This window comes from Rhinolophus sinicus, linkage group LG09, assembly GCF_036562045.2.
Source record: "Rhinolophus sinicus isolate RSC01 linkage group LG09, ASM3656204v1, whole genome shotgun sequence".
Taxonomy (NCBI): domain Eukaryota; kingdom Metazoa; phylum Chordata; class Mammalia; order Chiroptera; family Rhinolophidae; genus Rhinolophus; species Rhinolophus sinicus.
Window position 1 is genome coordinate 68,323,619 of NC_133758.1, and position 22,855 is coordinate 68,346,473.

At 47.0% G+C, this 22,855-nt stretch overlaps 1 protein-coding gene across 1 annotated transcript in view; it reads right to left on the bottom strand.

The window, feature by feature from the left end:
* Nucleotides 1-22,855, bottom strand: part of CDHR3 (cadherin related family member 3) — a 63,840-nt gene that overhangs the window by 29,609 nt on the left and 11,376 nt on the right. The window contains exons 3-6 of the mRNA XM_019745394.2: nt 17,195-17,360; nt 14,273-14,370; nt 3,792-3,886; nt 2,914-3,018 (exon numbers count right to left, since the gene is read on the bottom strand). Coding sequence (XP_019600953.2) covers nt 2,914-3,018; nt 3,792-3,886; nt 14,273-14,370; nt 17,195-17,360 — 464 coding nt within the window. The remainder of the gene's footprint in view (nt 1-2,913; nt 3,019-3,791; nt 3,887-14,272; nt 14,371-17,194; nt 17,361-22,855) is intronic.

Consider the following 22,855-nt stretch of genomic DNA (forward strand, 5'->3'; position numbering starts at 1 on the left):
GGTACTTTTGTCATCAAGCACTCAACTTGAATAAAAGCAGAATCCTAGAGTGCACATAATGAGACCATAAAGCATTCAGATGTTTGTCACCACCCAGGTATAAAGTGGTGAGGCATTTTCAACAACAAAAATATTAATAGTACTTGTTTTGGTTGTAGTAATTGTGGACCTTAACGAATAGTAAAGATAGAAGAGTTGTTTCCAGATTTTACATTTCTCCTTTATATTCTAACTCAGTATACAGTGGTACCTCGGCTTTCGAACGTAATCCATTCTGGAAGACTGTTCGAGTTCTGAAACGTTTGAAAACAGCCGACAGCTAGGCCTCAGGATCTTGTACTCAGCAGAAGCGTGTTTGAAAACCGAGGCAATTACTGCCAGGTTTATGGTGTTCGTAAACTGAAATGTTCGTCAACAGAGACGTTCGAAAGCCGAGGTACCACTGTACTTGGATCAGTTGGAGGATTTAATTTTGTTAATCCCGAATTAAACAATTGATGGTTAGTCCTAGCACTGATTTGGGAAAAAGAAGTATCACGGTTCAAGGGAACCTGAAAGCCCCCAATGTCAACACCTAGTTAGAGACTGAGCAAAGTCTTTGGAATCACCGTGGGTGGCTGAGGGACTAGGCTGACTCTGACTGAGCAGCCTGGGCAACGTCAGGGCAACCACGCTGCCCCCAAGCCTCCTTCTAGAACACAGGCTCCCTCAGGCCCATCCCTGCCAACATCCACACAACACTGTTTGGAACACACTGTTATTTTAAAAAATGGTTGGATGGTCACATAGGTCACGCTCTCTATCTAGAATGGAGCCTAACCGTTTCATCTCTCAAACTGAAAATGAGAACCAGAGTTCCAGACTGATCTCTGGGGCCCCAACAACCAGCCAAGGCCACGTTCTCTTTCTGCTGAGGTCAATTGCTTTATTTTGGAAGATATAGTCCAAACCAGATGGTCTACAAGTTCTGCCGCCTGGGAGAAGTCATCTTCCCCTTTGCAACCCCACTAGCCTGCTTTCCCTCCTCACAGACTGGGGGTGGGGGAGGGCACTGCAGAGCACGTCAGTCTGCTCCAGCCCCACAGGCATCACCTTCCTCTGGGGGCCGCAGATGAGGCCACAGTGCTGAGTGGGCCAAGGCTTTTGTTTGAATCCAGGCTGAGATGTCACAACGATTTATGAATGGCTGGGACTGTGCTCCTGGAGGAGCTTGTCAGCAGCAACGCACTGCATCATCCTTCTGAACTTAACGTGCCACAGGCATTGGTGGGAAACATTACACGGGGTGGATCTGCTGCTGTTTGCTCTACAGCAACACCCAGCAGCTGGGCTGCAGACCACGGTGAAAAACAGAAGCTTCACAACTGTGGTGTGTTTTGCCAAATAGCTCAGGTTAGCCGGGGAATGGGGGGCCTTCATGCCTCCCAATCTCAGGATACTTTTGCAAGCATTCTGCATGGTTCTGGGTCCCGGTGGCTTTTTGTTGTGGAGTTTCCTAGGCTGAATTTATTCAGAGTCATTAATGTAGATAAGACCCCAGGCAAGTAACTGTGCCAGTTTCCTTGTGGCTGACTCCTCCCACCACAGCCACTGAGGCAGGCAGAGTCTTGTTCAGTGAGCCAGGCTATTTGCAGGGTCATATGCTAGCCAGCTCAAAATCCCATCTTCCCCCCTGAATTCCTATTTCTGACAGGCTCGGCTCTCCCTTTTGTGCCTGGCCGGGTCCCAGGCACATTTCCACAGGCTGCCTCCACCAAATTCATTTACTTTCCTCACCTCTGCTGGATGCAGGAGCTGCCAGACACAGCTAGATCTCTTTACTGGATGCACCATGGCAGGAAGGAACTTAGAGCACCCAGCAGGGCAGGCCCCTGAGGCACCACTGAAACAGAGAGGGTGACACTCTAAGAGTGGGCTATACCGAGTCTTGACTGATGATGTGGCTCCAGGATTCTGCCATTATTAGTGTTGAGCAGTCTATTATAAAGGTACCTGCCTTATACAGTAGTCCCCCCTTATCCATGGGGAGTACATTCCAAGACCCCCAGAAATAGTATCAACCCTACATACACTGTTTTTCCTATACACAAATACCTGTGATAAAGTGTAATTATAAATTAGGCAATTTCACGGATAGAAGGCTTGTTTATACCATAGATCTTAGCAACCTTAGCATACCATTTTTTCCTTTCCTATTAAGTCAAGAACTTTCACCTTTTCACTTAGAGAAAGCACTTTACTGCTTCTCTTTGGCATATCCAAGCTGCCATCATCACTACTCTTGTGCTTTGGGGCCATTATTAAGTAAAATAAGGGTTATTTGAACACAAGCACTGCGATACCATGACACTTGACCTGATAACCCAGGTGACTACTCAGGGACTAAGGGGGAGGGGATCACACACAGCGCGGAGACGCTGGACACAGGGGTGCTTCACACACAGATGGGATGGAGCAGACCATCATGTTACTCAGAATCATGTGCAATCGAAAACTTATGAATTCTTTATTTCTGGAATCTTCCATTTAATATTTTTGGACAGCAGTTGACCCAAGTAACAGAAACCACGGAAAGCAAAACTGTGGCTAAGAGAAGACTACTGTATTTACCTTCTCCATAAGCCCATTGGCAAGCCTCCCTCCAGGGCCATCACGTCTGGCCCCACCCCTCCCCACTGTCCCCACAATCCTGTGGTGCATGTGAATGTGGGGGTGCAGAGGCAGGGGAGCAAAAATAGAAGATGGAAGTCCAGAGGCTCAGGTAAAGGACGCTGAAGATCTCAGGCCTCTAACCTCTCCTCCAGGCCAGAGCAGGGCACCCTTCTGTCTTGTATTAAGTGTGTCTGAGGAGGCTCGGCCACCTGAGAGAGACGTGCCTGCAGCCCATGGAGCCCTGATCGTCGCCAAGCCTACCTGGTAAAGCGCGGGGTCTCATCGTTGATGTTCACAATGTTTACCTCTAGGTATGTGGACGCTCTGAGCCCTTGGCTGTCTCTCACTTCCACGGTGAGATGGTAGCTGTCAGGAAACATCCCAAGTGAGGGAATTAAGCTTTGCTGACACTACCTCAAAATGGGGTGGGGAAAAGTGAGGTGGGAGGAGGGAGAAGTCTGTCGCTTTCTGGTCACCCCCTGCAGATGCTCCCGCAGAGTCAGAACTGCTATGTCTACCCTTCTTTCCCCATCTCTAGAAACCCACTCCCGCATTTCTCACCCTGTAGTTCTCATTCACTGCTCGTGCCCACCCTGTTGCACACTCTATCACCGTCCTCCTCGCAGCATCCTGCCAAAGTGTATATTGCGGCCATGTGAGGAAACCGAGGCTGCCACGGATTAAGTAACTAGCCCAGGTTCTCACACCTGGTGCAGAGCCAAGAGCCAAACCTGGGTTGACCCCAAGATCTGTGTGTTTTCATCCTCAAACCAAGGACTCTGCCCACGTCTTTTCTCAGAGGACTGCTCACCTCTATCCTGCTTCTTTCATGTTAGCAAACAGCTCCGACAGCTGCCTCTACTGAGCTAGCAGGGCATCTGAGGCAGGCCTCCAGGTGCTTTGGGAGCCCTCTCCTACACGTTCACTCTTATTATCTGGAGCTAGATTTTGGATGGGGACAGAGGGCTTTCAGATAACTGCTTTATTCCCTCTTCCCCTTTGGGGTTCACTGCCCTCTGAACTTGGCAGGAAGGCAGCAAACTGCTCGGGACCTATCTAGTTGCCCTCAGGCTGCACTATGTCTACTCCTTGACCCTCAGATAAATGGAACTTCAAGCAAGGTCATTGACAAAGGCTACCTGTTGTTTCCTGCTTCAAAGTCAAATTCTGTTGTGGAGGAGAGGGTCCCATTAGCAGACATTATGAAGCTCTTTGTGGGAGAAATCAGGAAGTACTAAAAAACAAGGAAAAGAAGAACATAACTAAGCATCTTTCCCCAGGAGACAAGTTTGTTCACTTCCCATTTTATATTCTTAGCCCATGGAACATTCTTGATGCTTTAGGATGAGGCCCACATGGGCAGTTCTTAGACTTACTGTCGTGCAGGGCAGCCTGCGGGGTCTCTGCTCCCGCTCCCCACATAAGAACGCAGGATATGGCTAGGCCAAAAAGGAACACCCACGGATCCATAGGTAGGGGAGTCATACCACTATGGTCTCACTGGAGGCTGGGTTCACACGACGTGCGACCTGCTGTCCGCTTTGCTGCCAACCGACCGACTCTCCTCAACTCCCCAACGTAGCCGTGGCAGTTATATTAGTGGCCAATGGCTCAATGGTTACAGCTGATGGCCAACTAGCCACAGCTGACGGCCATCTACTACCCAAACCAGCACCTTTCCACATGAGGCCGAGAGCCTGGAAACTGCTCTCTGGGGCTGTGTCCCCACACTTACTGATTCTTAAGCCAAGAACTTCCGGCTCTGTTGGTCTGAGCCTCTGACCTGATCAGCCACACCCCGAGAAGCTGCATCGATTACAGGGTCCCTACCAAGGCATTCTGCTGCTGAGTCCGTCTCATCGCCATATCCCAGCCACCGCATTCTCACTGTTTCCCAGGATGATGTCTGGCTTTGATTCTGTCTTGGCTTCAACTAACACTTTTTAAACACAGCTACCATGCATTAGGTAATAGGATGATACCAAAGGAAATGAGACCTGGTCCCCACCCTTAACAAAACTGAGGATATAGAGGGGCACAAGCATCACTCATTGAAATGATGGAAGGGCAAAGGGAGGGACAAGAGTGAGAGAGAATGGACTTAGCAGAGTCCAAGTAGGCATCTGGTTTGGAGATACAGAGGGCTGTTTTGAAATTTGAACTCGGCCTTGTGCCCGCTGGTCAGTCTTTTCACGTCTTGGGGACTTGAAAGTCCTCATCCTCCTTGGCTCGTAGTGCCCAGCCCAGCTCTCTTGAGGGGCCCCTGCCCAGCACCGTTTGCTGTGACAGGAACACAGGCCCTTTGGCCCGGCCCAGGAAGGGCCAGCCCGTAAGAGGACCACCCTGTACTCATCAGGTCTGCGTCCTTGCTCCCATGTTGGAGTCAACGATGCAGGGGAAGGACCTGGATCAGAAGAGCTAAGTTCAAGTTCCGGTTCTCACCACAGGATCCGGGACAAGTCCCTTCCCCTGTTGGGGATGATATCTCCAACTGCTCAGCCATGTTATTGTGAGGATTGGATCCAAATGCACATTGTGAAATGAGTACACACTCGAGGCTTACATGTGTATATACATTTGTTCCAAAGGACTCTCAGGTGAGAAGGTTTCATTGCGTCCTACTAGGCTGAGGGACAATCTCTCCTCAAGGCCTTAGATCTCTGGATCAGATTATCAATGGAGGTTTTGCAACCAGAGCCACAGCCCCTCAAGTCTAGAATCGGAGGAAACACAAGCCAAGGCTTCCAACCCAGTGATTTGCTACGTTGTGATAGCAGCTGAGCTCTGCATCGGAGAAGAGAGGATGCACTGAAAATAGATGAAAGGTCTCCGCTGGGGCCAAGGTAAGGTCTTTAAATCATTTTTAAAAGTGTTTACCTTCTGTTTATTATAACATTTTCCTAGTTGTAATGAACATACGTATTACACAAAATACAGGAAAGACAGAAAAGTATAAAAAAGAAACTCAATATTTAGTCACCTATAAAATCTCATCATTTTGGGGGATAACCTGTTCTTTTCTAGGCAAACATACACCCTCCAAAAAATTGGGATGATGTTCTAATCAAAATTATAATATCTTGTTCTTTGCATTTATAGCTTGAGCATTTCCCCATATTTTTAAATCTTATTTTACAGGCTGTTTGGTTAATGATGGCACAGCATTCTACTGTAGGCGGTTGTTTTACTAAGTCTTTCTTGCTGGTCATTTTGGCGTTCCTACCCTTTTTTGGGAGGAAATATTTGGGCAATGCCAAAGAGCGCCTTTCTCCCAGCACCCCCAAATGGTATAAGCACCTTGACAGCACTCAGAGTGCAATGTTTAAATCCCAAGCCTCCATCAACTGTGGAGCTCACTGCCTGAGCAGCAGTGAACTAGGGAAAAAAGGACCTTTGTTGGGGGCGGACGGCTGGCTCAGTTGGTTAGAGCGCGAGCTCTGGGCAATGGGGCTGTCCGTTCAATTCCCACATGGGCCAGCGAGCTGCACCCTCCGCAACTAGAATGAAGTCAATGAGCTGCCGCTCAGCTCCAGGGTGGCTCAGTTAGTGGCTCAGTGAGTGTCAGCTCTCAACCACAAGGTTGCCAGTTCAACTCCTGCAAGGGATGGTGGGCTGCACCCCCTGCAACTAACAACGGCAACTGGAGCTGAGCTGCGCCCTCCATAACTAAGACTGAAAGCACAACAACTTGACTTGGAAAAGTCCCGGAAGCACACACTGTTCCCCAATAAAGTCTGTTCCTCTTCCCCAATAAGATCTTTAAAAAAAAAAAAAGGACCCTTGTTTTCCTTCCAAGTCCAGGGAGTGCCAATGACTCTAAAGACCAATCAGAACGTCCCCCCAGACCCACCCAGAGGGCCAAGAGGAGCAGCTCCTGTGGGAACTTCACACAGAGCAGCCCACGTCATTGAGCAGAGCTTTCCCTGTAGAGAATCCCCACGTAGCCGTAGATCAGAGGCTCAAGTTGGATGCAATGGAATGGCAGAGTTTATAGACCCTGGGCAGCATTTACCACGTGCTCCTGAGAGGGGATACCCTTCCACGTGTGTTTTGAGATGCTCTAGGAGATAATTCCCCTGTTCTGGGTGGTCCCCAACATTGAAAGATCTTGAAATGCAGAGATGACAGACATGCCTCGCTCTCCAAAAGCTTGTGGTCAACTGAGGGGACATAGAAAGAAGACGTGATAGAAGAGCTCTGAGAGGCATAAACATAGGTTGTGATGAGAGCGGGAGGGCTATAAGGCCCATCTGGGACGTAAGAGTCATCAACTGGGGCAGGCGGTTCAGTGCGGTGGCTCTGGAGCCAGACTGCTGAGTCTGAATCCTGATTCTCCCACTTTCCAGGTGTGAGAGCTTGTGCAACAAAGAGTCATAATAATACGGTACGTCCCATGGGGTGATCATGTAAAGTTCTAGAATACCTGGTACAGGTAAGCCCTCAATGCATGTTGGCTACTATTGTCCAGTTAGAATGTAAATCCATGAGGGAAAGGCCTTCATTTTATTCACTGCTATATCCCTATTGCCTAACACATAATAGATGCTCAATAAATATTTGTTAAATGTTAAATGGTGGGGTTTCCTTCTTGCCTATTTCCCATTTGAGACCAGCATTCCCACCTTAAAGAATCTTAAAATCTTTAAAAAGGCAACAACAAAGTCTTGCCAAACTTCAAAAAAAAAAAAAAAAATCTGTTTGAATTTGGTAATGTTAGTCTTGAAATCTCCAATTTACCTACAAGAAAGAAAAAAGAAGCAGCACCAGATAGGAAGGGTAAAACTGCAGAACTAGGAACATGGGGAATTTCTTCTTAGCTTTTGTTAAGAGGCTGATTTCCTGGAATCCTGATTGTTTTTCTTTTAGAGCCAGGCTAATTTCCTTTATCCCTGAATCTGCGAGCTTGTGTTAATGGGAAAAGCAGTTTTGTACTTAGAAAGGAGATAATATCCATAGACTAAAAATATTGTGTCATGTGGCCATTTGCCAGCAACTCAGAAAGCTTTCTGTAAAACCTGGCATTCTCTCCCCCTTTTTAAAGGCTTGTTTAATCAAAGCTGCTCCCTTGATATTCACTCTTGGAAAACAGAAATTAAATAGAATGAAAAGCGACTGCAGCCCCTCTCTGCTCCAGCACTGGCTAAGAAAAGTCCTGAGTAATCAGATCAATTCGGTTAACAAATGCTTGTCAGACAAGCTCTCCAGTTTCCCTGCTGGGAATATTCCTTTACCACCACCCCAGCTTTCTCTGTTTGCAGCCCCTTGGCAGCTGCGGTTTGCTCACAGACACAAAAGCCTCAGTGTGGAAGACGGTGAGCCATGCTTCCTGCCCCATTCACCCTTTATGGTGCCATTGGTGTAGGGAGGAAGGAGGGTGAGAGGGAGCTGGCCCAATTTCCTGAAATGTCAGGCTCCCTGGGGAGGGCGCCACCTCCGGGCCAGCTCCCCCACTGCAGTAGGAGTCACAGGCACACAATGATTCCACCTGTGCCGGTTTGCAGCCGTCAGTTGCTTTCAGGCCTGCAGTGGAATTGAGCAACAGAATTCAGCCTCCTGTCTTCTAAGAACGGAGCAGCCAAGTTTCCAGAGTGAAGAAAGAACCCTTATTTTCCTCCCAGGTCCAGGGAGTGCCGATGACTAAGAGCCACTGAGAATGTGCCCCAGACCCACCAGAGGTCAACAGCACAGGCACCATCTTCCAACTGGGCAGTCATAAGTTATACATGTGATGCCACATTCCCATTATATTTTTCAGTGTAACCTGAGTATTTGATAAAAGCCTCCATTCCTCTCTTTCCCCCTATCCCACCCCAATCCCATTTCAGAGATGGGAGATGGGAGACGGGACTGAGAAGGAAGGCTGCCTAGGGGGAAAAACAAAAACAAAAAAACCTACTGCAAGCCCTTAACTTGGCTCAGGCTTGTGTTGTATTGTTACAGGGTGAGCTAAGTGGGTGGTAGGTAGTTGATGTTTTTTAAAAGAGCCACATTTATAAACGCAAAACGCCATAGATATGTCATCCTTTACTGATAAAGCTGCAGATCTTGTCCTCTTCTATTCCATCATTCTTTCTTTATAACCAGTCTGGGTCCCGTTCTTTAATTCAGCCTTCACTAGTCTTAAGGACAATGATCCCTGTCTATTTGAGAAAGTGTCTCTCCCAATGAACGGTCAGTGGTGATGTATTTGGAATGGGAGTTGTCCAATACCACTGCTTTCTCCTTTCTTGAGCATTTCAACAAGAACCTAGAGCAGAATGCACTTTACAAAGGCTCCCAGTGGTAGTTAGTTCCTGAGTTAGAAGGCAGATGGGGTGGGGTGGGGTGGGATGGGGGGGCCCTGAATGGGTGTACATTTGTGTGTGGGGGTGGGGGTGGGGGGTGGAGGTGCCTGGGGAGGAGAAAGGGCACTGTCACTCAGGAAAGAAAAGGGGCGGGACACCAACGACAGAATTTTCCAGAGCACAGTAGAAGGGGATGAGCAGGAATTGGGTCAGAGACCTCGGTCCTCACTAGAGTTACGTGGCCCAGGCAAGGCCCAGAAATATGGGGTGCTCAAAGGACTGAAAAACCCCATCCCATGGCGATTACTTTATTCCCAGGAAGATTAAAAGGCACAACTTGCTGCCATTTCTCTGAGCCATGACCAAGATGGAGGCAGAGAGAAAATTACTTTCCCTGTTGCCCTCCTGATAGCCCAGCTACAAGCAAGGTCATTGCTCTTTTAATTTAATCCTTTGTCTGCCCTGGTGAAGACAAAGCACATTTCACTTTATGCAAAAGTCCTTCCGTAATGGAAAGGCCAAGAGAAAGCCCCTTAATGGAGGAACGGCTGCACTAGATCACTTTGCCTCCAGCTGCAAAACTGATTAACGTGTAGAGTCTCTGAGGAGGAGGCTGTGTGGCAGTCCTGGTGGCCATTTCCAAGCAGAGGGGGAGGAGGAAGAGTGGGAGTGGGTGGGAGGGGACTGGGTCTCACGAAGCCTCCTTCAGGAAGTGGAGAAAGGCAAGGAAAGAGGGCCCAGGGAAGAAATGACGGTAACTATAATTGTTCACATACAGACCCTCCTGCACGCATTTGTATCCTGAGCCCCACTGACGCCTGCCTCTGTGCTTCACCTTCACCCCATCACAGTACAGAGGGTGTACAGGGAGGGGGAGCTGATGCTGGTCTAAAGCTGTGACAGCCAACACAGAAGCCACTAGCCATGAGCACCTGTGACTACTGAGCATTCGCAGTGTGGCTGGTCTGAAAGATGAGACGAGCTGCATGTGCGAAATACACAATGAGTCAGAGACTTACTATGAAAAAAAGGATCTAAAATATTGCATGGATCGTTTTTATGTTGATTATAGATGTTGAAATGATAATAGTTTGGATATATTGAGTTAAATAAACTATATTCAAATTAATTTCACCTGTTTCATTTTACTTTTTTTAATGTGGCTACTAGAACATTTAAAATTACATACATAGCACTGCTTTTTGGCTCGCACTCCAGGTCTATTGGGAAGTTCTGGTCCCAACTATGTACCACATGCTCTTTAACTTTCTCTAAAAATAAGGAAGCAAATACCAGTGGTTTCTGCATTAGCCCCAATTTTACATTATCTGTGACACAATTTCACTCCATTAAGCCGGATAATGGTTGTAGGATTTGTCGTGTTAAAGGAATTGGGGTTTCTGGCAGTGTCCTAGAACTAGTTTCCATTCATACTTCCTGCTCTAGTTGCTGCCACCAGCAAGGCGACTCCAGGAACCCACCAGGTAAGATGACCACTTCAGACTTTTAGGGGGTGGGACCCAGATATCTGTGTTTTTTTAAGGTCCTCTGGTGCTTTCAATTTATAACCAAGGTTGAGAAGAACAGGTTTGGTCAATAGCAAATGAACCCATCTCCTTTCTCCTTGTACAGGGCAAAACATGTCATTTAATACCCCGAAGGGCCCAGGATAAAACGTGGAAGTACAAAGGCCATCATATGTTACTTCCTAAACTTATTACCTTTTTCCAGTCTGAGAAAGGTTCATTCTAGGTTATGTTCCCTGCTCCTGCAGGCTGGCTGTTGACTTTCTCTGCAGCTGTTACTTCTAGCACACATGTTAAATACTTTTTTTTAAGTGTGTTTTTCCAGGACCCATCAGCTCCAAGTCAAGTAGTTGTTTTAATCTAGTTGTGGAGGATGCAGCTCATAGTGGCCCATGCCGGGTTCGAACTGGCAACCTTGTTGTTAAGAGCACCGCGCTCTAACCAACCGAGCTAACCGGCCACCCCCACGTGTTAAATACTTCATTAATACTTTCTGCTGCAACTGGAAGTGTGCTGTGGGGACAGAACCCCAAAAAGCAGTTTCCAGCTCTCGGCCTCACATAGACAGGTGCTGGCTCAGGTAGTAAATGGCCATCAACTCTGATGGGATGGCCATCAGCTGCGGCTAGTTGGCCGTCAGCTGTAACCAGTGAGCCATTGGCCACTAATACAACTGCTGTGGCTATGCTAGCAGAAAAAATGGGGGCTAGCAAGAAGATGGTGGCTGAGCTAGCAAGAGCGAATTGCAGAGAGGCGGATGCCGCCAGTGAGAATATAGTGGTATGACTCCCCCATCTATGGCTCCGTGGGTGTTCCTTTTTGGCCTCACCATGTCCTGCGTTCTTATGTGGGGAGCGGGAGCAGAGACCCCGCGGGCCGCTCCGCACGACAAATGGTGCGGTGAGCGGGGTCTCCTGCATGACATGTGCCCTCCCCAAACACCTCCTAAAGGCACTGCAGAAGCCACAGTGGCAGCACCGTTGCAGGTCCCACAGATCCCAGAGCCCTGGAGCTGCTCTCAGCCCTCTTTCCAACTATGTACTACGGGCACACTGTCTTTTAAGGGAGCAACACCTGCTGCATTGGCTCCCCACCTGGACAGCTTCCCTTCATCTGACAGGAACAACCTGATCTAGGAGGCGTTGATAAAGTGTCCATGACCTTATTCCTTCTGCATAATTTGGAAATATATTAAAAATGGAGATTTAAAAATATTTTTCTTCACACCTGAGATTCCTTCCACTTTGCCCCCATTGGGTCTCGTACAAACTTTACAGTAATTATCTTATTAAATTATAATTATTTGGTGTATGCATGACTGTCTCCCATCCAGACTAAACTTTTTGAGGTACTAAGATGTGTCTTATTCATCATTGTATCCAAAATATCTAATAGAGAACCTGGCACACAGTAGATTCTTGATGAATGTTGAAATGAACTAAATGTACAAGTGAGGTTTCATACTTTGAGTTGCTGTCCTAATCTCCATCCAAAATCTCTTTTCCCCTGGTCACTATCAAGCAACAGTGGCCATAGGAAACAGTTCTGGCCAGTGAGAAGTAAGAAGTCCTTTAGGTAGGGCTTCTAGGAGGGTCTTTGTTTTCCTACCAAAAAAGGGACAATCTGGGTTGGCCTGCCCCCTTCACCCTGTACCCCTTCCTGTTTTCTTTTTCTTCTTGTCCTTCCTGCCTGGAACTTAGAGGTAAAGGCTGGAGGTGTAGCAGCTATCTTGTAATAATGAGATGAAGACAAAGAGGATAAATCCAAACTGCTCTGGATGGAAAAGCAGAAAGATAGAAAGAGCCCAGGTTTCTGAAGGCAGCAGCTGTGCCAGCTCTGGAATGCCTGCCTGTCTGCCTCTGGACTTCTTGAAAAAAACAAAACCAAAACCTCACATTTGCCACTGTGGTTGAGTTTTCTATTATTTTCAGACAAACACATTAGTGACTAACAAGTATGTTATTAATAAGTATGAATTTAAAGCACCTAGTATCACTCTTAGCAGGCGATTGCTCTTAGTAGGGATCCTTTGTTTGCATATTCATTTACTTCTTCATGCAAATTGAATCTTCAATGAATAAAGGGGTTGTGTACCCCAAGAAGAAAGATTGATTTGATGTGAATCCCAAGAAGGAATTTCTCTGCTGAGTTAGACACCCCACAGCCAACTGAAGGCCCATATTTTATAAATAATGAGAATCTAGTGTCCATCTGCTGACAGAGACTTTGTATACTGGGAAGAATCTCAGACTGAGCTTTCAACCTCCTGCACTGTGCTCCTGTGTTGACCCTTATAAGAGAGTTCCCAGTTTCATCTTTTAATTAATGGACTGAGACCTGCCCCATCCAATCAGAACCATGCAGCTATCTCTTCATTTGCATCTTTACTGACCAATCACAGCAGCTCCCTGACAACCAATCAGAGCTCACAATGATGGCAAATCAGGACTGTGTGATTTGGACCAACAGAAGTATGCAATTTGGATTCCTTATTTGCATAAAATTGGACCAATTGGGAACCAGGGCGGAAATTTTCTCTATAAAATGCAGCCTTTCATTTGTCTTTAAAAAGCAAGCCTTCAATGTCTGCCAGAGGCTGACTCCCCAGTCTGCAAACTGTTACCTGAATAAAGTCTCCCCTTTTTCTCTCCAGTGCCTTTGGATTTGTTAACAGTTGTTTTTGTTTTTTGACAGAAGGATTATCTTCTAATAATAACGGAGTATTCCCTAATTTAAGATGTGTCCAATAATCTTAAACAGCTTTTATTCAAACCCCGTAGACCATATTATATTGGTCCTGGAGTTTATTCCCAAGGCTCACTTCCTCCTGTTAGAATAAGTAATCCCATTGAAGCAGCAAATCATGCAGCAAACAGCAGAAACAGCCTCCTGGTGTTACCAATCCCCTGAGTGTTACATTTCAAGTCTTCTCTTCTCTAGAAGGTGGAGTTTGCAGGAACATTGCCTGCTCCAAGGTTAGTCCAGTGGCTTTTCTCTCCTCCCTGGGCTGCCCAGCTGCACAAGGTGGGTGCACAAGGCCACGTCAGTGGGCAGAGGAGGCGCTGGAGCAGATTTGCCCAGGAAGGCCAAGAGACTTTTTTGCCTGAGGTTTGGTGGTTGCAAGAGCTCAACTGGCAGCTCCATCAAGGGAACCGATTAGAAAGGGAGAGAAGAGAGATCAGCTGTCTCAGACTAAACCATGAGAAAACTCTCCAGGACCCAATCTCCTGCTTTCTCTATGGAATCCCTCTTTTTCTTTGGAATTCCTGGGTCTCTCTCTCTCTCTCTCTCTCTCTCTCTCTCTCTCTCTCTCTCTCTCTCTCATCTTGGCTCTAAGCAGCTTGGCTTTATCTCTGAAAAGGAATTGTAAATGCCTGTCTTTGGAGTATACATTTTATGACTTGTTTTTAAAATAATATAGCTGGATTTTTATCGTCTTAGAATTAAGAAATATTGAGCAATTTCAATGTACCAGACACTGTGCTAAGTGGCTTTACATTCCTTCTCTAATACTTACAACCCCCCCCCACTCTGTTAGGTGCTGTTATTCTTCCATTTGACAGATGAAAAAAATTGAAGCTCAGAGAGGTTAAGACCTTGTCCAAGATCACACAGAGCCAAGAGTCCAGTCTGGGGTGTCTTTCTCCAGAGCTCTCGTGCCCATTCCAGCCTCCCCTGTCCTCTATGCTTTGGCAGTGGGCAGCATATCCCTCCCATTGCCAGTGCCCAAGCTCTCCCTGCCAGGACACCAGGCTCCTGAGTCGAAAGCAATGTGGAGAAGCCCCTCTCTAGTTTAACACAGAGACTTACACTGAGGGGTGTGTTTCGACTTGTGTCTTCTGGATCGAAGGCCTCAACCTGGTAGATGAATCCAGGGTTTGCTCCTTCCACGATGTAGAGGCTTAGACCTACAGCCACAGCCATAGTGGAATAAGAAACATTTTGTTAAATGAAGCAAACAAGATTTCCAAAACCAGGGCAACCAAAGGAAACCAAACATGGCCAAGGAAACCGAGCACCGTGGGAAAGAGGGGGCAGCAATAATAAGGGCCAACTTGCAGGAGTGGGTCCGTTTATGGGAATTAATAAAATTCTAGGTGGGCCAAGCTGGTACCAAGTCTTCCCATGTTTCCTCCAATGAGAGGTGGCCCAGGGTGCTGTTGTTTAGCGGGAGAGAGGGAAGTGATGAGAGCAGAGTTGGAACAGAACCACAGGTAGGAACCGCCAGGGGGAGGCTGCTCCATGCCCTAGATCCTCTTCAGTGTAAATTGCTCCTAAGCTGAGCTGAGGTTGTCCCTTGAAGTGCACTTAGCATCTCAGCAGAAATGAGTCCCTAAAATGAGAGGCCTGACAGTGAAATAGAGAGAGAAGGAATAAGCGGGGAGAGAGGGCTACAGAGGCTCTGAGAAAGGACCAAATATTGATTTCATCTACCTCAGGGTTCTTGGCTGTCAGGGGGAGGGAGGAGCAGGCAGCCCCGCTTGGCACCACCCGCCCTGCCTGAGGGGCCGCCATGCTCTCTGCTCTGGAATCTTTCCTTCTGAGAATCTGTGCCTGAGACATGGCTGAGAATGTTAACATTAACTCACTCTTCTCAGGCATTGTGCTGAGGACTGGGCGTATGTTTTCTGCTTTAATCTTCACAGCGGCCCTAGAAAGTATGTATTGTCATTTTCTGCACTTTCTCAATAAGGAGGAGTTATGAGGTTGTCTCAGCTAGTAAGTAACAGAATCAAAATTCGAACCCAAGCCGTCTTACATCTGAGCTGGGGCTGTGCCGGAGCACTCGCAGATCGGTGAGCAGGCCAGGACTGCTGGAGCAGAAGCGGTGGTGGGGAGACGTGCGGGAAACGACCTGGCGGGGCCGGGGTGGGGTATGGGGTGTGTGGGGCGTCAGAGTTGTGTGGGCTTGCCAGACCTGCTGGGGCTTTAAGGAGACTCTGGCTCTCCTTCTGAGTGAGATGGGAAGTTTCTTGTAGGGTTTCAAACAGAGGAATTTCTCAATTTAACTGATATTGAACAGGACCCCTCTGGCTGCTGTATGGAGAATCAATAGCAGAGGTCAAGGGCAGAGCAGAGAGCCCAATGAGTGGGGCATGGCAGTAATCCAGGCGAGACAGGACTAATACAGGAGTAATACAGGCGAGACATGGTGCAATCCAGGCTTGCACCATGGAGGTCGTGGTGGAAAAGCTAGGGACCAGTCGGACTCTGCGTAGATTTAGTAGTTGGCACGATTTACTAATGGATTTGAAGTTGGGTGTGCAAGACAGCGAGAAGTCAAGGTTGACTTCAAAGTTTGGATCCCAGCAACTGGAAGGATGGAGGAACCATTCATTAAAATGGGAAAGACAGGAGAAGCAGCTTTGGGTGGGGACGGTGGGGGTCAGGGCGGTGGAGTGGGAGGCAAGGGTTTGGTTTAGGAACGTTACGTATGAGATGCCATGTTCTGACACCAACTCCAACGTATGGAGGTTTTTCTTACACCACCAGCAATTCTCTGACACCGGCTGGCTGTTCTACAATTCAACTCAATTCAAGTCCAGGTTGCCACCTGTGCTTTTGACCTACCGGCTACGGCTCTGAGTTTCCCACAACCCCCTCTTTGGGTTCGATTAATTTGCTAGAGGGAATTACCAACCTCAGCGAAACCTTTTACTTACTGAGAGCACTGGTTTATCATAAAAGGATATAACTCAGGAACAGCGAGATGGAAGAGATGCACAGCGCACAACATAGGGCGAGAGTGGCGAGCTTCCATGCTCTCTGGGCACACCACTCTCCCTGAATCTCCACCAAACCCGCCCTTTTGGGTTTTTATGGAGGCTTCAATACATGGGTGTGATTGATTAAATCATTGACCATTGGTAATTGAACTCAATCTCTACCCCTTCTCTCCTCCAGTAGTGGTGGGGGTGGGTTGGAGTGTGTGTGTGTTGGGGGACTGAAACTTCCAACCCTCTAAACACATGATTGGTTCCACTGGTCACAACTGCCATACTTAGGTGACCTAGGGGCATTCCAAATGTCATGTCATTAACATAACAAAAGATACCTTTATGACTCTCATCACAGGAAATCCAAGGGTTTTAGGAGCTTTGTGTCAGGAACCAAAGGAAGACCAACTATACATTTCTTATTATAAATCACAATATCACAACTGTCTATTAGATATCCAAGAGGAGATGTTAGGTAAGATACTTGGATATTTGAGTCAGAAGTTCAGGGGAAAACCTGGACCAACCCCATAGACTTGGAGCTTGTCAGTATGAATAGCGTTCAAAGCCATGAGGCTGGGGGAGATCACACAGGAAGTTACCCTATACTCTTACACGTTTGGTCCATGCTCTACAGGATCCCAGACACACCAGGGGTCAGCGTCCACAGGGAGAATGAACAGGTCAGTCACCGACCAGTACACAGTGATGAGCCTGCCGAGCTTGGCCCAGCTTCCTCCAGAACGATCCACGTGAGGGGCCAAGCTGCAATTTGTTCCCCAGGACTGGGAGACACCCAAGAGAAACCATGGCTGAGAAGGGCTTTGTACATTGCTGGGCATTATCATTGGGAGTCCTAGGCTGGAGGACATGTCATTTGTTCCCTGCTCATTAAGCAGCTGCCTTTTGCAGGGAAACAGCTGCTTGTGTATTAACTTTGCTGTTTTTCTCTTTTCCCCGGGGTCCCCCCTAATGCCACCGTCTGGGCTGCATTGCACACCTAGGTGTAGCTTACCTTTTGCCAAGTTGCCTAGAAATTGAGGCGGCTCATTCACATCTGCTACCTGGACAGTTAGGATCTGCAGGTCAGTGACACCAACATCGTCCTGAACGTAAATTTGCAACTCAAATATCTTTGGTCCTGTTTCAAAATCTACTTGTTCCTTCCCAGTGGTGACAACCTAAAAAGTAAGTGCAGAATTCTTAGTAATCATGTAAAAGAAAATCTGCTTTGTATGCATGCATTTTGCGAAGAGATATTACTATGAAGGAAGCATCCTGGAAACCATTTTTCACTTGCTGTCACAGAAACTGGTTGTTTGCCTTAGTCCTTCCAACACAAGCCCCACAATACTTCACTAAAGAGACTGCTGTGTGTGACGATGCTTTTCATGGGAAAGAAAAATATTTAGGAGACATTCTGGTTTCAAGGAGTGGAGATGGAAAGCTCAATAATTTAAAAAAACCTATGATTACTTGGGGTAGGCTCCCACACAAGTCCCTTTAGCAACCCTAAATATAGTTAGATTTTCTCGTCTTTAAGAATGAGATACCACACTTTCCTGGGACTGCTGTTAAATTACATCTTGACTCATCACTCCATTCTAATTTTCCTAAGGCCCCTTCCAAGAAGAGAAGAAGGATACATCTGCAGAAATAGGAAATGATATTTACTAACATCAACAGCCTGTTCAGTGTGTGTGTGTGTGTGTGTGTGTGTGTGTGTGTGTGTGTGTGCCTTCCCACACATTCTTCCACTGTTGGAAACTTGTCCTTTGCACCACAAGTGTTTTGGAGATGTGGAAGGGTTACCTAGAAGCAGGGCCAGAGAGATTTCCCCAGCGTGTAGCCCATTGCCAGCAGGAGCCCAGGGTCTGTGGTGGGAGTGTGCTGCTGAGGCTACCTGGAGGCCAGTCTGTAACCTGTGACATCTGCATCCCTGTCGCTGAGCTCTGAGAAGGCACGGAGTTCTTTGGGACATCAAGGACGAAATTTTATAAATGTCTTAATTATGCTAAGAGAATCTTTTGGTTATTAATACAACTTGGGCCAGACAATGAGGCATTCAGTATCCTGTAGTGAGGAGATCACTTAGCTCCAATCCCATTTCCATCACTGAACTGCTATGTGCCCTTGGGAAAGTCACGTCACCATTTCCTGGTTTTGTTTTTCCCTCATTAGAATTAGGTAAATAATTGTTGCCATGTTAAACGGCTATGTTATCATATAAAGTATTATAAGGAAGAGCTCGATTAGGGGACTATGGAAAATCAGAGGGAAGAAAGTTCATTGTGAGCTGTGTTTAGTCAGGGAGGGCTTCATGGAGGAGGCAGTTGGTATCGTGTTTGCCTTTGTGAGATCTGGATTGGGTAAAGGACAGAAGACAGCCACAGATATGAATGAGTGTGTACAGTGGGGGGAGAACATATGGAGGAGGGCTGAGAGGAAAACGAGGTAGTCTTGTCTCCATCCACAAGCAGGGTGAGCCGATATCCACACAAATGAGGAGGACTTTGTATCTATACTTGGCACATGGTAGGTAAGAGGCAGCCTAACATAGGGCTCAAGAGCATAGACTTTGGAGCAAGACTGAGTGGATTTAAGGCCCAGCCTTCCCATTACTTAAAAAAACACACACACAAACAAACAAACAACAACAACAACAACAACAACAAAAAATCTTTCTGTGCCTCAGTTTCCCCATCTGTAAAATGAAGATAATAAGAGCATCTACTTTGTAGGGTTGTTGTGAGGGCTAACTGAGCTAATCCATGGAATACTTAGAGATCATTGGCACTGGGCAAACCCTAAGCAAATGTTGGCTTTTATTATTATTATTAGATAGTCAAAACTGTCCAGGGAAGGTACGTCTCCCAGAGCAGCCCCCTTTGTCTGGACAGTCCACTCTGTGTCCTGATTTATACTCTAGCTTCCTGCTGAGCCTGGAGCCCTCTCCTGAACCCCAAGCCGAGACAGTCCTTTGCCACAGTGTAACTTACTGACAGCTCCCCCACCCCAGGAACTAGCCCTAAACACCCCAGAAGGAGGAAACAGAACAGTCAGAAAAGTTCCAACCATGTTACATCTTGGAACCAAAAGAATTGGGTTGCTGTCAACACAAAGGGAAAAGTTGTTTTTGTTGTTGTTATCAGCATTTACTCAATGTTTGTGTGCCCGGCTCTTGCCAAGCCATTTTGTGGAGTATTTTACTTAATCATCACAACAACCATAGGTTGGTAGAACTTCCCCTCATTTCACACATATGGAGACTGGAACAAGGAAGGGAGGGAATTCCAAAGGCCCAAGCTGGGGCGGTGGGGGGTAGGGGAGTGGTCTTTGGTTTGGTTGCAGGCCATCTGGCTGCAGTTGTGGTGAAAGGCAGTAAGTTTGGTTTAAGGCATGTCAAGTTGGAGGCATTTCTGGACAGAGCTGAATGCATTTACAAAACCACAGGGCTCGTGACAGCAGATGGGACAGAGGAGTCAAGCACAGAGAGGCGCAAAGGGAAGAGGGCAGGTGCGGCCTCCACGTGACCTCAGAGGGCTGCAGTCTTTGGAGCGGCCGAGCCTGCATCACACCTCCCGGGCTTTTCAGAGCGATCCTTCCTGGTGCTGCTCCAGGAGAAAATCCCTTGACCAGTGATAGCCACATGGGCCAGTGAGGCTCCGCGTCTCTCTTGCTGGGCAGTAGTGAGCCAGCGCAGCATGGGGGCTGAGCAGGGGTTCTTGGGGCCAGCCTGCCCGATCTCAAATCTCAAGTCTGCCACCATTAGCTATGTGAACCTTGGGCAAGTTGCTTGACTTCTCTATGCCTCAGTTCCCCCACCTTTAACATGCAAATATTAATAGTACAGCACTTCATAGTGTTGTTATGAGGATTAAATAAATGAATTTACAAAATGTTCAGGGGAATTCCTAATATATGGTAAATGCTTCATAAGTGTGAGCTGTTACCATCATCATCATCATCATCATCATCATTCATCCTCTTCCCCTTCCACCCAACCCCACCAGAAGTCTCAGCAGCTGTGTTTGAAAGCCGAGAGGTCAGGCCTTTGGCATGGTTTGGAGGTCACCCTCAGAAAGCTCTGCATGACTGAGTGCCAAGGCCAGCACTGAGGAGACCTCTGGGCCAGAGACTCAACACCTCATCACTAGACTCGTCATCCTGCAGAGTATCAAGGCTGCCCAAGGAGGAGCCAGGTTCTTCCACAGAGAGGGCCCTGACATGTGCTTTGGGCAGCAGGAGTGGCTCTTGCGAGCAGTTTGGGCTGGATACTAGGATCTTCCTCAAGGGGGATGTTTGATGATATCGGGTAGTTTCTGGAGAAAGCAACCAATTCTTAAGAAGAGCTACAGGACTTGTGAACTTGTGGCCCAGTCAAGTACCCACACAGGGTACATCTGGGCAGCTGCGGGCTGCGGTGCCAGGAGGGCACCAGGACTGGGGTAATAGGGTCAACATTCGAGCCTCCATCAGCCTAAGAAACACGCCATTTCTCAAGAACAGGCTGCAATTCTTCCTTGACTGACAGCTCTGCTTGAATCACATGGCCTGTGGGAAGACCATGTCCATAGAGGACTTAGGGGCTCATCGAAAGAGCAACAGATGTGCAGGTCAGTGCAGGAGAAAGGGCCTGAAACTGGGAGTCAGAAGACCTGAGTTCTTATTTCAACCTTCATGGTTATGTGATCTTGGGCAAATCCATTAACCTTGCTACCTTTTTGTTATCTTCTTTCTAAAATAGAAATAAAAAAATTTAAATAGTGATAATACCAGTGTTAGTAGGAACCGTTGAGAGATCAGGCTGTGAATGTGCTTTGGAACCTTTGCAAATCTGAAACGGCATTAAAGGCAGTAGACTATGGAGGCTGAGAATAAAAGTTCTCAAGTGGAAACAACCAAATATCTGTCAACTGATGGCTAGACAGACAAAATGTGGTATATCCATATACTGGAAAAATATTCAGCCATAAAAAGGAATGATGTACTGATCCATGCTACAAAGTGGGTAATTTTATGCTTACAAGAAAGAAGCCAGTTGTTAACGACCACATACAATATGATTCCCTTCATATGAAGTGTCCAGAATAGGCAAATCCATTAAGACAGAAAGTAGATTAGTGGTTGTCAGGCACTGGGGGATAGACAGGGGCAGGGCAGTGACTGCCAATGGATTTGGAGTTTCGTTTGGAGCGATGAAAATGTTCTAAAGTTAGATTGTTGTGATGGTCTCTGAATATAGTAAAAACCACTGAACTGTACACTTTACATGGGTGAATTGTATGCTGTGTGAATTTATATCTCAATAAAGTCATTTTAAAAACATGATGAGAGCTTGGAAGTCATACTGCCTGGATTCCAGTTTCAGCTCAGTTACCTAAAAGCTTGTGCAACCCAGAACAAGTTATTTAACCTGTCTATTAAGTTTTGCTCATTTTCCCCATCTGTAAAAAGAGGTGATAATACAAATAATACAATAGAATAATACAAATAAAATAATGCAAATAAAAATCAAGAATAACACACGTGTAAAGCACGTTCAACAGTGTCTGCCATATATTACGTGCTCTCTAACTGCAAGCAATTGGCAAGGCTTTTAGGAATAGACGAACAACAGCTGTTAAAGAAGAGCCAGATGTCAAGGGAGCAGATAGGTAGGCAGGTAAGTCACAGAACCAGCATCTGGGGCCTGGGAATGTATACTGGATGCCGAGGTGAAGACTGCCAGACTGTGTGCTCCTTACGTACCTGAGGGCCTAACCCTGGGGTGAAAATATCAGATGCCCAGGCTCTGGCCCTCAACTTGTGGGCTCCACAGGGACTCTAATGATCAGCTGGGTTCATGCACATGCAGTGTGTACCTCAGGGAGGCAACTGTGCCCAGACCAAGCAGGCTGGGCCACTGGGTCCCACCAGAACCCCACAGCAACGGCAGGCAGGGCCAGCGGCAGGGCTGATGATAACAACAGGAGGTTCCTACACCAGCCAGCCGGGGGAAAGGGGGTGGGGGACACTGAAGTATAAGTAGGTCCAGACACCAGGACCCTAAGACATCCTTAGAAGCCTTCTGAAGTTAGCAGTGGAAAATATGCAGTGAGCAGATTTGTCCTACAAGAAGGAGTGACAACTTTGGGAAGTCTCAACTGACAAACTGGAAAACAGAGCAGCGGTGCCATGGTTCTCGAATGTCAATGATTGGGTCTGAATTACCCAAGAGGGAATATTCACACAGTAGGGCTGGACATTTAGACTTATATTTTTACTATGTTCTTGCATATTAAACAAGTCTCCTTGTAGATTTCCTTCTGAGAAAAATCACAGAATCCTAGAAAAGCACAATCACCAGACACAAGTTCATCAGGGCCTGGATTTTAAGGAGATCAACACTCATACTAGCCCACCTGGAGAATGTAGTAGCTGCCAGCACACCTAATGCCTGATGCCATGTGAGGGTGGTTGGCATAAGGAACAAGCTTTGTATTTGTAACAAATTGAGCCTAATGTTCAGTTGGACTGGATTAAGTGGAGCAAAAATGTTCAATGGCTAGCACAGAAGGCTCTAAGGTGCCCCACACAGGACTTCTGGATCTTACAAGAAGGGAGATTAAACCAGGGAAAGAGAAGGAAATGACCACTGATCTAGAATCACATCTGCTCCTCATCTTCAGAACCC